At 41.3% G+C, this 14,324-nt stretch overlaps 3 protein-coding genes across 3 annotated transcripts; all 3 read right to left on the bottom strand.

Annotated features, from left to right (window-relative positions):
• Positions 1 to 43: 43 nt before the first annotated feature.
• Positions 44 to 1,513, bottom strand: ndufa4b (NDUFA4 mitochondrial complex associated b). Its single transcript, XM_079577514.1, has 4 exons — positions 1,339 to 1,513; positions 457 to 545; positions 323 to 383; positions 44 to 181 (listed from the first exon to the last, which is right to left on the bottom strand). The coding sequence occupies exons 1-4, from the start codon at positions 1,384 to 1,386 to the stop codon at positions 125 to 127; spliced, it is 255 nt and encodes an 84-aa protein (XP_079433640.1). The 5' UTR covers positions 1,387 to 1,513; the 3' UTR covers positions 44 to 124.
• A 1,148-nt stretch (positions 1,514 to 2,661) lies between these two features.
• On the bottom strand, positions 2,662 to 8,326 carry LOC306979244 (protein FAM117A-like). Its single transcript, XM_079578109.1, has 8 exons — positions 6,807 to 8,326; positions 6,338 to 6,483; positions 5,663 to 5,758; positions 5,469 to 5,585; positions 4,964 to 5,092; positions 4,712 to 4,886; positions 4,413 to 4,578; positions 2,662 to 4,161 (listed from the first exon to the last, which is right to left on the bottom strand). Exons 1-8 carry the CDS (start codon positions 6,919 to 6,921, stop codon positions 3,909 to 3,911), a joined length of 1,197 nt encoding a protein of 398 aa, XP_079434235.1. The 5' UTR covers positions 6,922 to 8,326; the 3' UTR covers positions 2,662 to 3,908.
• A 603-nt stretch (positions 8,327 to 8,929) lies between these two features.
• LOC306979241 (RUN domain-containing protein 3A-like) lies at positions 8,930 to 13,342 on the bottom strand. The gene is made up of 11 exons (XM_079578106.1): positions 12,943 to 13,342; positions 11,369 to 11,484; positions 11,174 to 11,301; positions 11,004 to 11,089; positions 10,836 to 10,925; positions 10,695 to 10,775; positions 10,458 to 10,623; positions 10,216 to 10,373; positions 9,627 to 9,746; positions 9,417 to 9,520; positions 8,930 to 9,345 (listed from the first exon to the last, which is right to left on the bottom strand). The coding sequence occupies exons 1-11, from the start codon at positions 13,047 to 13,049 to the stop codon at positions 9,203 to 9,205; spliced, it is 1,299 nt and encodes a 432-aa protein (XP_079434232.1). The 5' UTR covers positions 13,050 to 13,342; the 3' UTR covers positions 8,930 to 9,202.
• Positions 13,343 to 14,324: the final 982 nt, after the last annotated feature.

The raw sequence follows: 14,324 nt of genomic DNA, 5'->3' as shown, positions 1-14,324 counted from the left end.
CTTTAACCTTCCAATGTTGAAAGAAAAAGCTTATACCATCATCCACTTAACACAACAATTTATTGGTATTCTGCCATAAAGTGCAAACGCTTCTCATACTCAGGTCATTAGAGAAGATGGAAAATTAAAAGTCTGGTCTGTCCTTCTCAAGCTTGGAGTAGTCCATGTTGACTGTGAATAGCTACGGGGAAAACACAGCAAAGGGAAAAATGGTCTTAGCAAGAAAAAACAATGTTGTTGAAATGGGTAAACTAAGGCAGCATTAACAAATAAATGAATAGCATCTTGCGCCTCTACTCTCAAAAGTGCAGTCATAGCCTACCTTGTACTGATGAGTTGCAGCCATTTTATTCCAAGGTTCAGGGTTATTCTTGCGGTCCCACCTGGACAAAAGTGAAACAGGTATCAGTATGGAAAGAGTCACACAGAGATTGTTAGAGGTCTGCAATAACTTACGAGACATCAGGGTTTTTCAGGGCTAATCGGCCCAGGTACATCATGCTCATAGCTGCCCCACCTCCAATGAAGATGAAAAGGGGTATGAGCTGTGCAAAAATAGTCATGTGAATACATTGTTTATTGAAAAATGTAAAAAATAAAATAAAAGCTTTTATGTTTTACAGAATTGTCCTATCAAAGGACTAATGTGGTATGTTTGGGGGGAATTGAATGATATTATAGGCTACATAACAATATTGGACATTTACAAGACCAAACTCGTTGTTTTTGTCGTAGGTTTCAAAGTGTGCTATTCTAAAGGGTGATTCACACAGGCCTGCGCTGAGTCTGTTGTATTTTGCCATGTATGGGCAGTGGTGTTGTGCTGTCTTTGCACTACATTGGTGACTTACAAAAGAGCTGCTCAGACCATTAAAAATGGGATACTGATAGCCGACCGTTATCTGCGCTAACATGGAGGCACACTAAGGTAAGGCTGACCGAGTCGCCCTTGGATCAAAGGTCCGTTATTCTGATTTACAATCACGCCTATAGACCACCCCACAAGGCGCTACGTGCAGCTGTGATCCGCTTACATGGCTGCACTAGATGTCAATGCTTAACGCATGTGTCCTATATAGTGCTGACATATCTGTCATGTATCACAACTATGGGCCTGGCAAGGTCCAAGGCTAATGGTGCAGGACATACCAATGTAAACGTTCACATAAATTGTTTTTCCTGAGATAAATGATCCTAATCATACAGTCATACCGGTTATTGGTTAAAGCCGTCGTTGGCATTTCTTCACAGAGCGCTATGCTGCGCTCCTGCGCCTGAGACATTTCAATGTCACCCGCTCCTTGGTGGAAGAACATAAAGGAATAATAAAATACTCACGGCTGGGTGACTCTTGAGTTGTTTACGCACAAGCCCGAGAATGGACATGGCTTCTTTTCACGTAACGCCGTCCTTCCTTACAATGAATAGCTATCAACCTGCGGAATTCTCCAGCGTTTCAACAGCAATCTTGAATGCCCACTGATTGACCACCTCCAAATATACTCGGCCAATCCCACAGCGTCACGAAACAGCTGTACGACGCGCGCGCTGTGCCATGCGCATAGTCCAAGGCTGAGCTAAATGGCACGAGGGCACGAGCTACTCGGATATAAACAAACGGTATTTTAGTCGACGAAATGTAGCCTTATCCTCTAACGTGCCTGCACAGGTCTGCAGTTGTGATCTGACTGGAGCTTTCATCTGGATATGTTCAATACAGAAGGACAGTGATTCCCCAAAGTGGGGTCCTGTAGAGGGGCCCCAAAGTAAACACATTTGACTAGTTTAGAGGCGGTGTATGCAAATATATGATGTCACTTTAATTTAGTTGTTATTGCCATATTATTTTTATATTTACTTTATTTATAGGTTAAAAACATCACATAATAAGAGTTATGCCAGAATATGATGCTTTTTTAATGTCATTTTTAATGCTCAAATACTCAATAACTATACTATACTATATCTGAATGCCACAAACACATTCAATGAATTTACACAGTAAAAAATCTGGAGCAACGTCAGAATTTTCCAATAAATTTAGATTTAATGCTTTTAAACGGCATTTAAGCCGTTTATTTTGGCTTTTAATCTTTATTTTTTTAATCTAATCTTTAATTATTTTTAACACCTGGAAACTCTGTATTCTTGTATCTGGGAGGCCCCTGCCATGTTCAGTTTTATGAGGGGGCCACAAAGGCTTTGCCTGGCCAGCCATCCACTCCTGCTTTTTGGAAAGGCATGTATTCTGGTTAGCCAGGCTATGACGCTTTGGGCTGACATTTTTTGAAAGGGCATAATTCTCTTATTGGGTGCATTTCAGATGAGCTCATTCTGTGTGAAAGTGAAATGTTTAGTTAATGACTTTGGCACACCCAGGTTAATCATTTATCTATTTTTATACCACTGTTTGCTTGCAAGGATAGCTACTTATTAAGAGTAATGTGTAATTGTGTCTGCAAAATATCAATGTTATTAATATTTACCCAATCACATTGATAAAGACAATTTCGCATCAAACAAATAAAACATCTCAACAAATGGATAATTTATAAATACATTGGTGCTACATTAACACTTGAAGCACACTGAGAACTAACCACTGCAGAATCCAGACTTGTGTTTGACAAATTTAATATTCAGCAACACATTTGACCATCATAACATGGATGTGGGTCAAACAGAACCTGAGATAACACAATGTCCCAAACATCCACATAAATTCATTCAACACCGACGTGGAAACATTGAGGTGAAGCATCAGTTCAGTGGGATTTCACCACGTAAATAAAACTATGAGGTTAGTCAGACAATACACCATTTACACACACACGGACATTTTTAGACATTGTCAGACTGTAAACCCAGGACTAACATATGGAAGAAATACCATCTCCATAAAAAACCCTTGCCTGGAAGTGCATAAAAATCCACCCGATACAAAATTTTATAACACCTGCCTAATATATACACTGGCAAAACAAAACTAGCAAAGTAACAATTTTAGCTTATGTTGCAGGTTGGTAAAGATGTAGAAAAATACACATTACTACCCTTAAATTTACAAAGTACAAAAGTGAATATAAAAGTATGAATTGCGACTCAAATATTGCAGTTCAAATTGTGCAAACATATCTACCAGAAATAAGACGATCTGAACATCAACTTGTCAGTGTAGCAAAGGGAATGAACAACTTCAAATAATACTAAGGATAACAACTACACCACTAGAACTGGTTAGGTAGTCAACTATGCTGGAAATACACCATGAAGCATACAGCTGGTACACCAAATAGAGATAATCCATCAATGATAGCATTACATGTTACAATTAAACAAGCACTTTTTAAAGCATGAACACAAATGCTGAAGCTTTAGGTACTGATTTTACCCAAAGTTCCCTTCACTCGACAACAGTTCATGTGTGATTCTAATATTATTATTATTATTATTAGGTAATTTTAGAAAGCACCCAACAGATTTGTCATGCTTTGTGCACCATCACTGGCGCAACGTCAAGTCATTCAGGCTAAGTATGAACTGAAATAAAAAGAAAATGGTCTTGTAAATCAATGCTCACGGCCGTATTTTGAGCTAAGATCTTTGGAATATATTTGAAATTTGTGATAAATGTAAAACTCATAATCACCAAGTTAGGAGAATGCCACAGCCCAAGTACATCTTTGGAGGAATTAAAAGGCCTTGAATTAAAAGAGCCATCAATTTTGGAAATCCAAACAAGCAGCTTATGAAAAATCACATCAAGTCAAATTTTCCTTTTTTTTTCTTCTTTTTTTTTACATTTTCTGTTTTACATAGAAAAGGAATGCAACCTGTATCATGTCTTGGGGATAGGCAACGCCGCATGTCAACACTTTCTAGTTACCCTAACCCCACAGTTGATGTCATCAGAACGCGAGGCCCTCCCCAGAGCCCTCTCCTAACACAGAGCTCAGAGGGGCGTTGCCACTGGAGGCTGCCTGGTCTGATAAACTGCTCACTGGAGACACGGAAAGGCTGCGAAACAACAGGTCCATAGAGGGGAGCAGGGGCTTGAGCAGACTCACAGGGCAGAACGCAGAGCCGCCGTGGGGGGTGAAGTTCACCTTGTTGGGGTCTGGACAGGAGGCTATGACAGTAGGTTTGGGATAATCCACAGTGCTAAAGAAACACAAAATAGATCAATAATAAGTTTTGAGTTCCATTCACCAAGGGAAAATGCAGTTCTTGTTGCCTGATTGAACCAACAAGTTTTTTTAATGGGGATTGTGGAGATAAATCAAATGCAGTAATGGAATTAAAGTATCGCGGTCAGCAACATTTGTACAACCCACATTAGTCCAATATTTACCAATTCCTCCATTGAAAACATGTTATGATTCCTCTAATATCAAGCACATAAAAGTAATTACCTTGCCTCCTCCCAAACTCTGACTTTTTCACAACCTTCGGGAGGCTCTCTCTGAAAGCAGAAACTCTTGTTGAGCCCAGGGGAGGATGAGATCAGCAGGGGCAGGTCCATCTCATTCTGGGCGCTCAATGAAGACACGAGACCAATCTCTGTGCTCTGCAGTAGCCCTATACAAATAAATTGGCAACTTTAGAAAAACTATGGATATTTAGTTTTGTTCCCTTTATAAGAACACACAGCTATTGCTTTGTATGAAAACTAAACATGCATGAATGTGTGCTAAAGCTGTAGAGAAATAACCTTGATGCAAGTCTTCAGAAGCGGGTGGAGAGCTGGATATGTTTGCAGGAGAGAGGCAGGGCGATGAAGTGGCTGAGGATGAAGAGGGGGGTGTTGTGGTCTGGTCACTCTGGGATCCACTACTACAGCTCTGAGACGGGAATGGAGCACGACGTCCATCTGGGACTTCAAGAAACTGTCAGGAATAATGGAGATATTTTGAACTGCACCGAAAAGCCAGGCCTCTTAAGTTTACTGCAGTGTTGTAGGTACCCTTTGGTGAGCAGGTGAGGGATGACAGATGAACATGCCTTCAAGCTCCTGATTGAGGCCCTCTACGCTGCACCCTAGCCTTGGGACCAGCGTTGACAGAGGAGCAAGAGGAATGGGAATGGGCTTAGTCTAAGAATGAGATAAACAATGTTGACATTACTTGAAAGATTCTCAAAACAAATGGGCCACCAAAGACAGCCATTAGATTAGATGCTTCTTACAAAATCCAGCTTAGCTTGCCCATGTCAACCACTACATCTCACTAAACTGCAATAGAGAAACTCTGATCTTGGTGTAAAAGCGGAAGCATAATTTGGCTTTCCTGTTTCTTCAGTGCTGCATGACAAGTTTCCTCTGAACTATTGCCTTTAAACTCTTCATCTCCAAGCTTGTTTAAATCTTTGACATATTAACATGGCCACTAAATGACAGATGCATAACTGTATTTATCATCACTTTACTCAGGTATGAGGTGAGGTAATCCGTTTGGTAGGTGGTTAGGTACCTGTGCAGCTCCTAGGTGACTGCCTCCATGGGGATGCCCATGATGAAGGTCTTTGTCATGGCCTCCCGAGACTCCTGGTTTGTTGCGTTGCTGTAGTTGTTGTTTTAGTTTGCCGATCTACAGTAATCACAAGTCCAAGTTAATTAGAGCATGAAGTGAATGATGATAAAGTTAATAAAAACAAACACACCGACCTCTTTAAGATGCTCAGCACTGCCCCATGATGCTGAACGCTTGTGATTAGCGCTGCCCTGTCGGCTTTGGACGTCATCAACCCATGAGTCTGGAGTCTACGATTAACAATAACAATAATTACAACAGGCTTAATCTTAAATAAAAAATAGTTTTGTTTTCAAGGTTGCAGTTTATACTGCCATTGTCACTAAATTAAAGTCAAGAGGATTTAACCTTTAAAACAAAACAACTCTTCTGTAGAACATGCAGTCTTTTCTTGCTACAAGTCTGATCTGACGCCACATCACAGCAGCCACTCTTCCAGACGCACTGCTGTTCACACTTGAAGAGCAATAGGGCCATTGAAACTGAAAAACAGAGGGCTGAGGATGTGGGCAAGCATAGCACCGAAGCGAGTGCTTGCGCCCAGATCGCAGAGGATGGGTGCAGCTGAAACGGCTTCGTCAGCTGACACGGGGGACTTCTCATTGCTGTGGTTCTCTCGCTCTGCAATAACTGTGTGAACTGTTGACACTCCCTTCCCCTATCTCCTCGGCAAAAATTCAATCTTGAGACAAACTGACGTCAATTTAGCATTTTTAAGTGTGGACACGGTGCAACACCCCGCTTGGTTGCTTGAACATAGTTTGAGGGTTATTTAGAAGATTATTTCACTACAATTATGCACAAGTTACCTGGGTGGATTTGTCTTTCTGACACAAACAGCTGGGGCTATCCACGTCTTTAGGCCACTGTCCTTGCAGGTAAGGCCCAACAATGGCATCAAGAGACAATGTCCGTCTCATTCCACAACTCTGCCCATAGGCTTTGGGCTTTACAGCTGCAGAGAGCACACAACATGAGATAAAAGATGAAACAAAAAGGTTTAATTGAAAATGAATGTCAATACCAACATTTATTTACAACATTGATATAAAATGTGAAAAAAAAAAAGTAAATTGTCAGCATGCAACAAAATCAAATGATTATGGTATTATTTAGACTTTAATGTTTATTTATTCAGTCTGAAAGAGTTATGAAGATCAGTCAAGTGTTTATCTTATATTACAACGTACATCCACATATGTATCCGTACATCTTTAGAATTAGAGCTTACACATCAAAACACTTGACTGAGGTCTTCTGTGTGAATATAACACTCACCATCTCGTCGGCTGGATCTGGGTCTGGAGGCCAACTGAAAGGGCACTGTAGCCTTCAGAGGCGGTGGACCTAAAGCAGCCCCCCGGGTCTGTCCCAGTCCTCCTCGGCTGGACATCCCGCAGGAGTTGTTGCTGTCGATGTCCTGTTTTGTGGGTGTCCTGCCTGAAGTCTGGGGGCGCTCTGTTGTTGAGCTTTTACAACTGCACGTCTTCCTCAACTGATGATGACTGCTCAAAAACCCGTTACAAACTTTGTTCTCGAGTCATAGAAACACTTAGGCCTGAATTGCAGATCTAGATACAAATTCCTTTAGGATGATTTCACAAGGCGCCTCCGTGGGTATATTTGGTACAATAACCACACTTTGCTTGCTTTGGAGCGAGTTAGCAGCTTAGCAGGCAAAGTTTCTTTGTGAGGATGATGCGATATTTCACCTTGTTTCCGAATAAGGAAGCGGCTCCAGCGTGAAAAAAACAACTTAAAGTTGGTCTTCTGCGTCTTCTGTGCAACGCTGAAGGTCTATTTCATGATTTTTGTTGAGATTAGGCCGTGTTTAGAGGGGCCTGAAAGTTGGCAGTTCACACAGCTGCCGCGGAGCTCACTCCAAACACTTGCTGCTGCAGCTCCACGCTGGAGTGGATTTAATTATGTGAGGGCCGAGCCGAGCCGCGCTGCGCACTTCTCATTGGCCCGTGCGCCACCGCAGGGCCAGCTGATTGGACAAGGCTCCATCAATCCTCCACGCCACGGGCCATAAAACTGACTGTCACCGCCTCCAGAACAGACAAGTCCAACGACTTGCTTGTTTATTAAGTAAACAAACAAGCAAATACATTGGCCTACATCTCTATCAAAGCCTATGTACTTTTATTTTAGTTACGGCTAGATATAATTGATCAAATTTCTTCTCCCCTACTAACCTTTTAGTGTCAGTTTGTGTATTTGTTTGACAACTGGATTGTATCAGCCAATAGCATCAGCTACTGAATGATTTTTCTTTATTATTTAACTGTGGTTACAGTCAAAGGTGTGACAGCTGATTTGGGATGGTTTGTCTGCATGTCTAGCAGTGTGCTGTGTGGTAGATAAATGTATACCGACTCTTCTAAAGGGAGTGCCAAAGCTTTGGCTGATGAACTTTCTAGAGATAATGGCATGGTTATCACCACCCAAATATTGTGACCCCTTGCCAAAGTGGATCAAATGTATGAGGCAGCAGAAATGGGCTGATTCAAGGGCAAAGGCCCAAACATGTGTCTAGCAGCCATTTTGTCTGTTTGATTGACCCAATGATGAATGCTTTTTGTCAGTATCCTTTTCAGTGCCAGGTAGTTAATTGAGCCGTGTGTTCAATTGGAATGTGCCGTTTGAATAATACATTTCATACATTTACCAACGCTGCTGCTGTTTGCTCAGTCTCTTGTGTTAGAACAAATTAGCCTCTCCCAACACATGACCTTATGCAGGCTACAACTAGTTCAGATCATTTCAGACACAATTTGTCTGGATGAAATAACAAAGGAATGGCATAGACAAAGAATGACCAGGGCAACCCTTACAACCTATAGAATTGTTATTTACTTTGATGTCACCGATTTGGCCTAAGACATGCTAAGTTATAAGTTCAATATCTTTTATATCTATAACCTATCTAATCAAATACATTAAGAGAATACAGATACAATATGATATATAATATCTCATATCCTGAAAAATAAAACAAGAATTATTCAAAAAGGCAGTATTTATTGCAATTTGACAGAACTCCAGTCATCAGCCTCATAAGATAGTAATAAAAAAGTGAGTGAACAACTAATAGGCCATAAGGCAGTATTCTCTATCTATCATGTATTCACCTAAAACATGAAAACATTCATTTTGCATAGAAACAAAGCACTTGGTATTTTTTAATGCAATAAATATTCTTTTTTTCCCCTTTCTGTTAACAGTGGCATTTCAAACCTTTGCCTCATGACTTTAAGCTTACATACAACACTAAAACCTGCATCTAAGTGTTCATGGTCACATTTAATTGACTTTGCAAAGTAATAAATAAATTCCTTGTTATTCCTTTAAAGGTTCAAGCCAACTCAGCTCTGAAAGATAACAAACACCAATGGGCGCATAGTACATCAAATGCATGTGTGAGATTTGCCTAAAAACGTGTAAGATTGCATGTACTGCTGTTGATAGCTTGACAATGAAGGTATGCCACCACAATCACCATTTTTTATACAGGAAAATACAGATTTTTACTAACAGTAGGTTGTGTTAAGGATTTGGCAGAGCTCAAAGTAAAGGGATTTTAGTAGGGGCCACATATCCGCTCACCAAAAACAGTCTTTTATCTTCCTGTTGAACAGTCACAAACTGGTTGGCAGTGTATTTGGCGCCCCCTAGCTGGGCGACGGAGCAGGACTGTTGTCTGTGCTAATATGGACCAGGCACTCACTGGACTTCAAGCTAGCTATGGACTTGCAACTGGGAAGGGAAGCCAAAGAGCCACACAGACCCATCATTGAGGGAGTGTAGTCTTTCTCTGGAATGGACAACACAAGCACAAATTTTAGATACCAATTCAAGCTGGCAATATCAATTTAATGTATTTACCGGCTGTGTGCCAGGATCCGCCATTCTGTTTCCCTTCGAGTCTTTGGGAGTCTGAATCTAGGCTGATCTCCACTGACAACAGCTCTGTACTTGGGAAACTTCGCCTAAAATTAAAGAAGGACAATAAAAAATCGTGAAGAAACCGCAATGCAACTTTTGTCACAAATTCGAAAGTGATATATTGACAGTTTGTTTGTAACTGTTTCTGACCTGCGAAACATCCTGACATCTTCTTGGCTCTTGTATGACTGCAGGGATGGCCATTGGTTAACCAGAGGAATAGAAAGGTTCTTCACCAGGTGGCTCGGGTCACATGGTATCAAGCTAGTCCTGTCAAAATACACATAATTTACTTAAAAGTGTATTGTGCAACTTTTTATGTGGAAAGAAAAGTTGATATTTCAGTGTATGTGACCTTGTAGTGACCCAGTGGCTGTATGAGTGATGGGCATGGCGCCTTTACTTTCCATCACAATGGTCTCTAGGACGCTCCAGGATCAATTGTTTGGTAGGTTTTTACGGCTGACAGACCCTCTCACCAGAAAACCTACAAAACAATTGATCCTGGAGCGTTGTAGAGACCATTGTGATTGAAAGTAAAGGCACCAAGCTGACCACTCATATGGCCGCTGGCTCACTACAAGGCCAAAAACAAACAAATATCAACTTTTTTTTTCGGCATATAAAGTTGCATAATGCACCTTTAACATATTATTGAAACCAGTGCGTAGCTTTTCTTTAGAATTAGTTCAAAACCTTTATGGACTTTTTTTCTCTCTTTGTAGTGGCGAGTACTCACATTTGTTCCTGCAGCTCGAGGACGACAGCTTCCAAGTCACTTTTCTCCTTCAATGCGTGACTCTGAAGGTCTTCCAATTTGGACCTGAGCTTCTTGTTTTCGATCTCTGTATTTTTGAGCTGAGATTCCCGTAGACGAACCAGCTCTTCCAGATATCCCTATCGGCGCATACACACAATCCATTTAAAACACTCACTCAGTCACGCCCCAGGTAAAACAAATGAAAGTCAAAATGCGCTAACCTTCTGAGCGTTGACGATCTTAAACCTCTGCTCCATCTTGCGACACTTGGCGCTCCAGCTCTCATCGTCGGTGACCAGAGGGATGTAGGGGTGCTCGGGAATGCTGTCGTCGCTGGTGCTGCTGTCCACACTGCGCCGGTCGTCTTCATCGCTGAGATACTCATAACTGAAAAAAACAAAGACATGAGTTTAAGATTTGAAATGTGCCAATTATACAACTTTTTTTTTTTTTTTTACCTTTGTGTGAATTTCAAGTAAGGGGTATAGTCAATGACAACAGGGGATTTTCCATCCAACGCCTCTCCTTTGAGACAAAAACTACACGCAAAAATCTTCATGAAAACCAGTTCATATCTTGCTGATTTCTGTCACTCTTACCTAAAATCAATAGCTCCGAGTCCTATGAGCATGCCTGTTAGCACACTGGATTCCTCTCTCAACATGATGGCACCTTCTCCATAATATTTCCTGGAGATAATGAACAGCTTTTTTTATCTTGTGTATCTAAAATAAAATATGTGATGTTCAGTAGTATGAAGTTATAACCTAGTAGTTCGACTGTCCCGTAGGGCTGTGGCAATGTATTCAGATAGCCTTTTTTCCATCAGTGCAACTCGAATCCAGGCACGGCCCTTTATAGTTCAATGAATAACGTTATTATTTCATCACTATGGTCATACATGGATAGGGTAACATGGTAGTGTGTCATCACTTGCCTTAGCTCTTGAGGTACTGATGTTTTCCATGCTCTCGATGCTGCTTATGCAACTGTTTGGGACTTTAACACAAGTGAGGCGTATGAAGTCCCAGAAACTCCGCTGGCCATCGAACCAGCTTCCAGAGCCTGGAGGATGATGACAGACATCATTTAATAAGCACAACCAGCTGGATAACAAAAGGGCGTCTGCTACCTTTGAATTTGTGACTGAGGATGTGCTCAAGTATGGCTGCAAAATTCATGAATTCTTCAGATGAATCATCAATTGGCTCTGCTGTGTACTTCTCCAGCAGTGTCTTCACAGAAAACCTGGAAACGAAAAAGAAATAATTTCATTTGGAAGCAAAATAGAGCTAAAAGTGACCAGTCTATTTGTGGCTGTCATACTAATTATTTAGAGATGTATTGTTGATCTTGTTTAATACATCAAAGATTGTGGTGTTTCTTATTTTTCCAACATCGTGACTAAAACAACAGGAGTGAATCTTTGTGGCTTGATCATTGAGAGATTAAAATTCTAATACATTTTCAAAATACATAAAGAACACCACATTGGTATCGTATTTATACATTCTGCACTGTCAATCTTCTGTGGAGTCTGCTCTCTCTTGTTTCCTTGAGGATGATGTAATCCATTTACTGAGAGGAATACAGTCATTACGGGGGCTTTCAGGAAGCTTGAACGCTGATGCTCTTCGTCAGTCAGGAATGACTGGTCGTTCGGATGTTTGCCTTTTTTATATTTATAGATCATCATTTAATATACATAAGTTGTTCTCAACTCTTTATTTTGTGAAATTCTGACATAAAAACAGATAAGAATAAGATTTCAGTCTGACTGGGTTCAGGCACTATTTGTACAATTAAACAATCAGATGGATGAAAATGACTGCGTAAAATATTGGTCTGAAGAAACTGAACATACTATTGCCTCAAATGTAGCCAAATACTGAGTCAAATATGTCAGTTTCGTTTTTATGTTTTGAACATTCAAATAAAGTATGTACTGACATTCCTTATCCTTATTCATTATCATCATCACTGTGATTGTTATAACTGGTCACTGTCTCTCTTCAATATGCACCTTCACTGCACCACAGAACGTATGACCCAGATAGGATCAACATCTATGGCTCAGCACAAAGACAGTCACCTGCCCAGCTTTGTGAACTCACCTAGAAATGCACTGAAATAAATGAAAGGTAGGGCCTATAGGTCTGTCCTAGAATGACAGTACACCTGCAGCTTTATGTCAAAAATAAATAGCTTGCAACAAAAGAAAAAAAAAGTAAACAATGCCTACAGCCTCTGTTGATGCTTTTGTCCTCAGATGCTTCATATGTCTGGACATAACGTACATGCACATGCTTAAAATAAGGTTCACTTTTTATTTGGAATCAGCATTGTCTGAAATGTGTCCCAGCTGTGCCAAAGGGCGGACCTTCTTTGCCCGCCCCCAAAGGGTAATTAGACTTTGCCCTGACGTACAGGTCTTACAGCCTCGTGCCCGGGTCCCTGGGGTGCCAGCCTGTCCCTGCTCCAGTAAGGTTGTCGTCATAGCAACCACGCCATCAGCGGAGAAAAATACATCGCATTGACAAGATGACAGTGCTGAAGTGAGCAGGACCACTGAGGTCGTTTTTGTTCATGATTATAACAAACACACTGATAAGGTTCAATGTTTAGGCTAACAGCTGACATCTGAGCAGCTGTCAAGAGAACAAGCAGCATATTTGAACAGCAAAACTCTGCTTTGTTGAGACTGACCTGCACACAGTAATCAAGTTTCTCCTCTCGACCGCCAGGTTCCGAGCAGACGCCTTCGCAGACCCGTCTCCCGCGGCCATATCTGCGTGTCCAGCGCCAGGCTTCATCCAGGACCAGGACCTACCAGCGGACCCCTCCCTGTCGGTCGCCCTGCTCTTCTCTGCTGGACAGAGATGCTTCAGCCCGCATAAGAGCAGCGGACTGCCCACAGTCTCGCCGTGTCTTAGCGGTGAACACTCGCCTTCAGATGTTATTGCCTCTGCGCCCTACAAGATGTGTTTGCTTGTTGTTAGCCTTGATTTAAAGGGCTACATACATTGTAGCGACTGCTAAAACGGTAAAGCTCTCATCCCGCGATGTTTCTCCGCCTCTTTTTGACTACGTTATTACGTCACAGGATCAGCTGGACTCCTGGACCGGATGACGTACTCCTACCAGTACCACCCACCACCGGATAGGCCTATATTATGACTACCACATAATGTGTACATAGGCTATCATTTACCCAAATTGTGAGAACATGTAATATTAATCTATTTAATGTAGACACTGGTGCACAATATAGGCAAAGTGTGTAGGCTAATTGAAATCATGTTTATCATTAGTCATTAGTAGACTCTATCACTGTTGTCTTTCCAGTAAGGGTGATATCAGGAGCAGTGTTGCTCATCCTCTGACTCTGCTCCATGAACTATGCAGTGCACTTAGGCTTACTATGTTTACCCACCCTCCCTGCTCTGTGGCACTTGCCTCAACAGCCTGAATCTATTCAGTGAACCAATGGTGTTGTGGTTGTTTGTCTTAATGATGAGGCTGGTGTGCATGGATGTATCATACAATAACATACAATTACAACCATTAGAAAAGATACATGCCTAAAAATACTACAAACTTTATTGTTCTACCATGTACTCAACAGTTACAGTAGGCTACATCCCATATACATAATAGAAATATGTGCAGATTGACATGTTTCCCCAGAGGAGACTGGTAGCAGGTTTGTCGGTCAGTCAGTCAAAGCGCACAGACATCTTCAGGCCTGGGAGGATAGTGTGAAATTCTGGATGTGGTCGTGAGGCCATTCAGGGCAGAGAGGAGCTTGAGGGTTAAAAATGCATAGCGTGAAAAGCATTGGTACATATATACTTCATTTGAAACTGCATGGTCTAGAGTTGACACTCCTCAACATACAGTCAGGATCTGTAGGCCATTTTATGAGGTCACCCTTTTGTCTTGAACAGTGGTTCTCAAACTTTCTACACCAACTACCATGCATATAAGATCATAAATGGTTTTCCAAATATCTAAACCAGATCTTTGATAATTACACCAAGTCTAAACTAAGGCTAAACCAGGTCTAAAATATGACTTTACCATGACTG

The sequence above is a fragment of the Gobius niger genome (genome assembly GCF_951799975.1).
Source record: "Gobius niger genome assembly, chromosome: 19".
Taxonomy (NCBI): Eukaryota; Metazoa; Chordata; class Actinopteri; order Gobiiformes; family Gobiidae; genus Gobius; species Gobius niger.
This window is presented reverse-complemented; position numbering and strand designations above follow the sequence as displayed.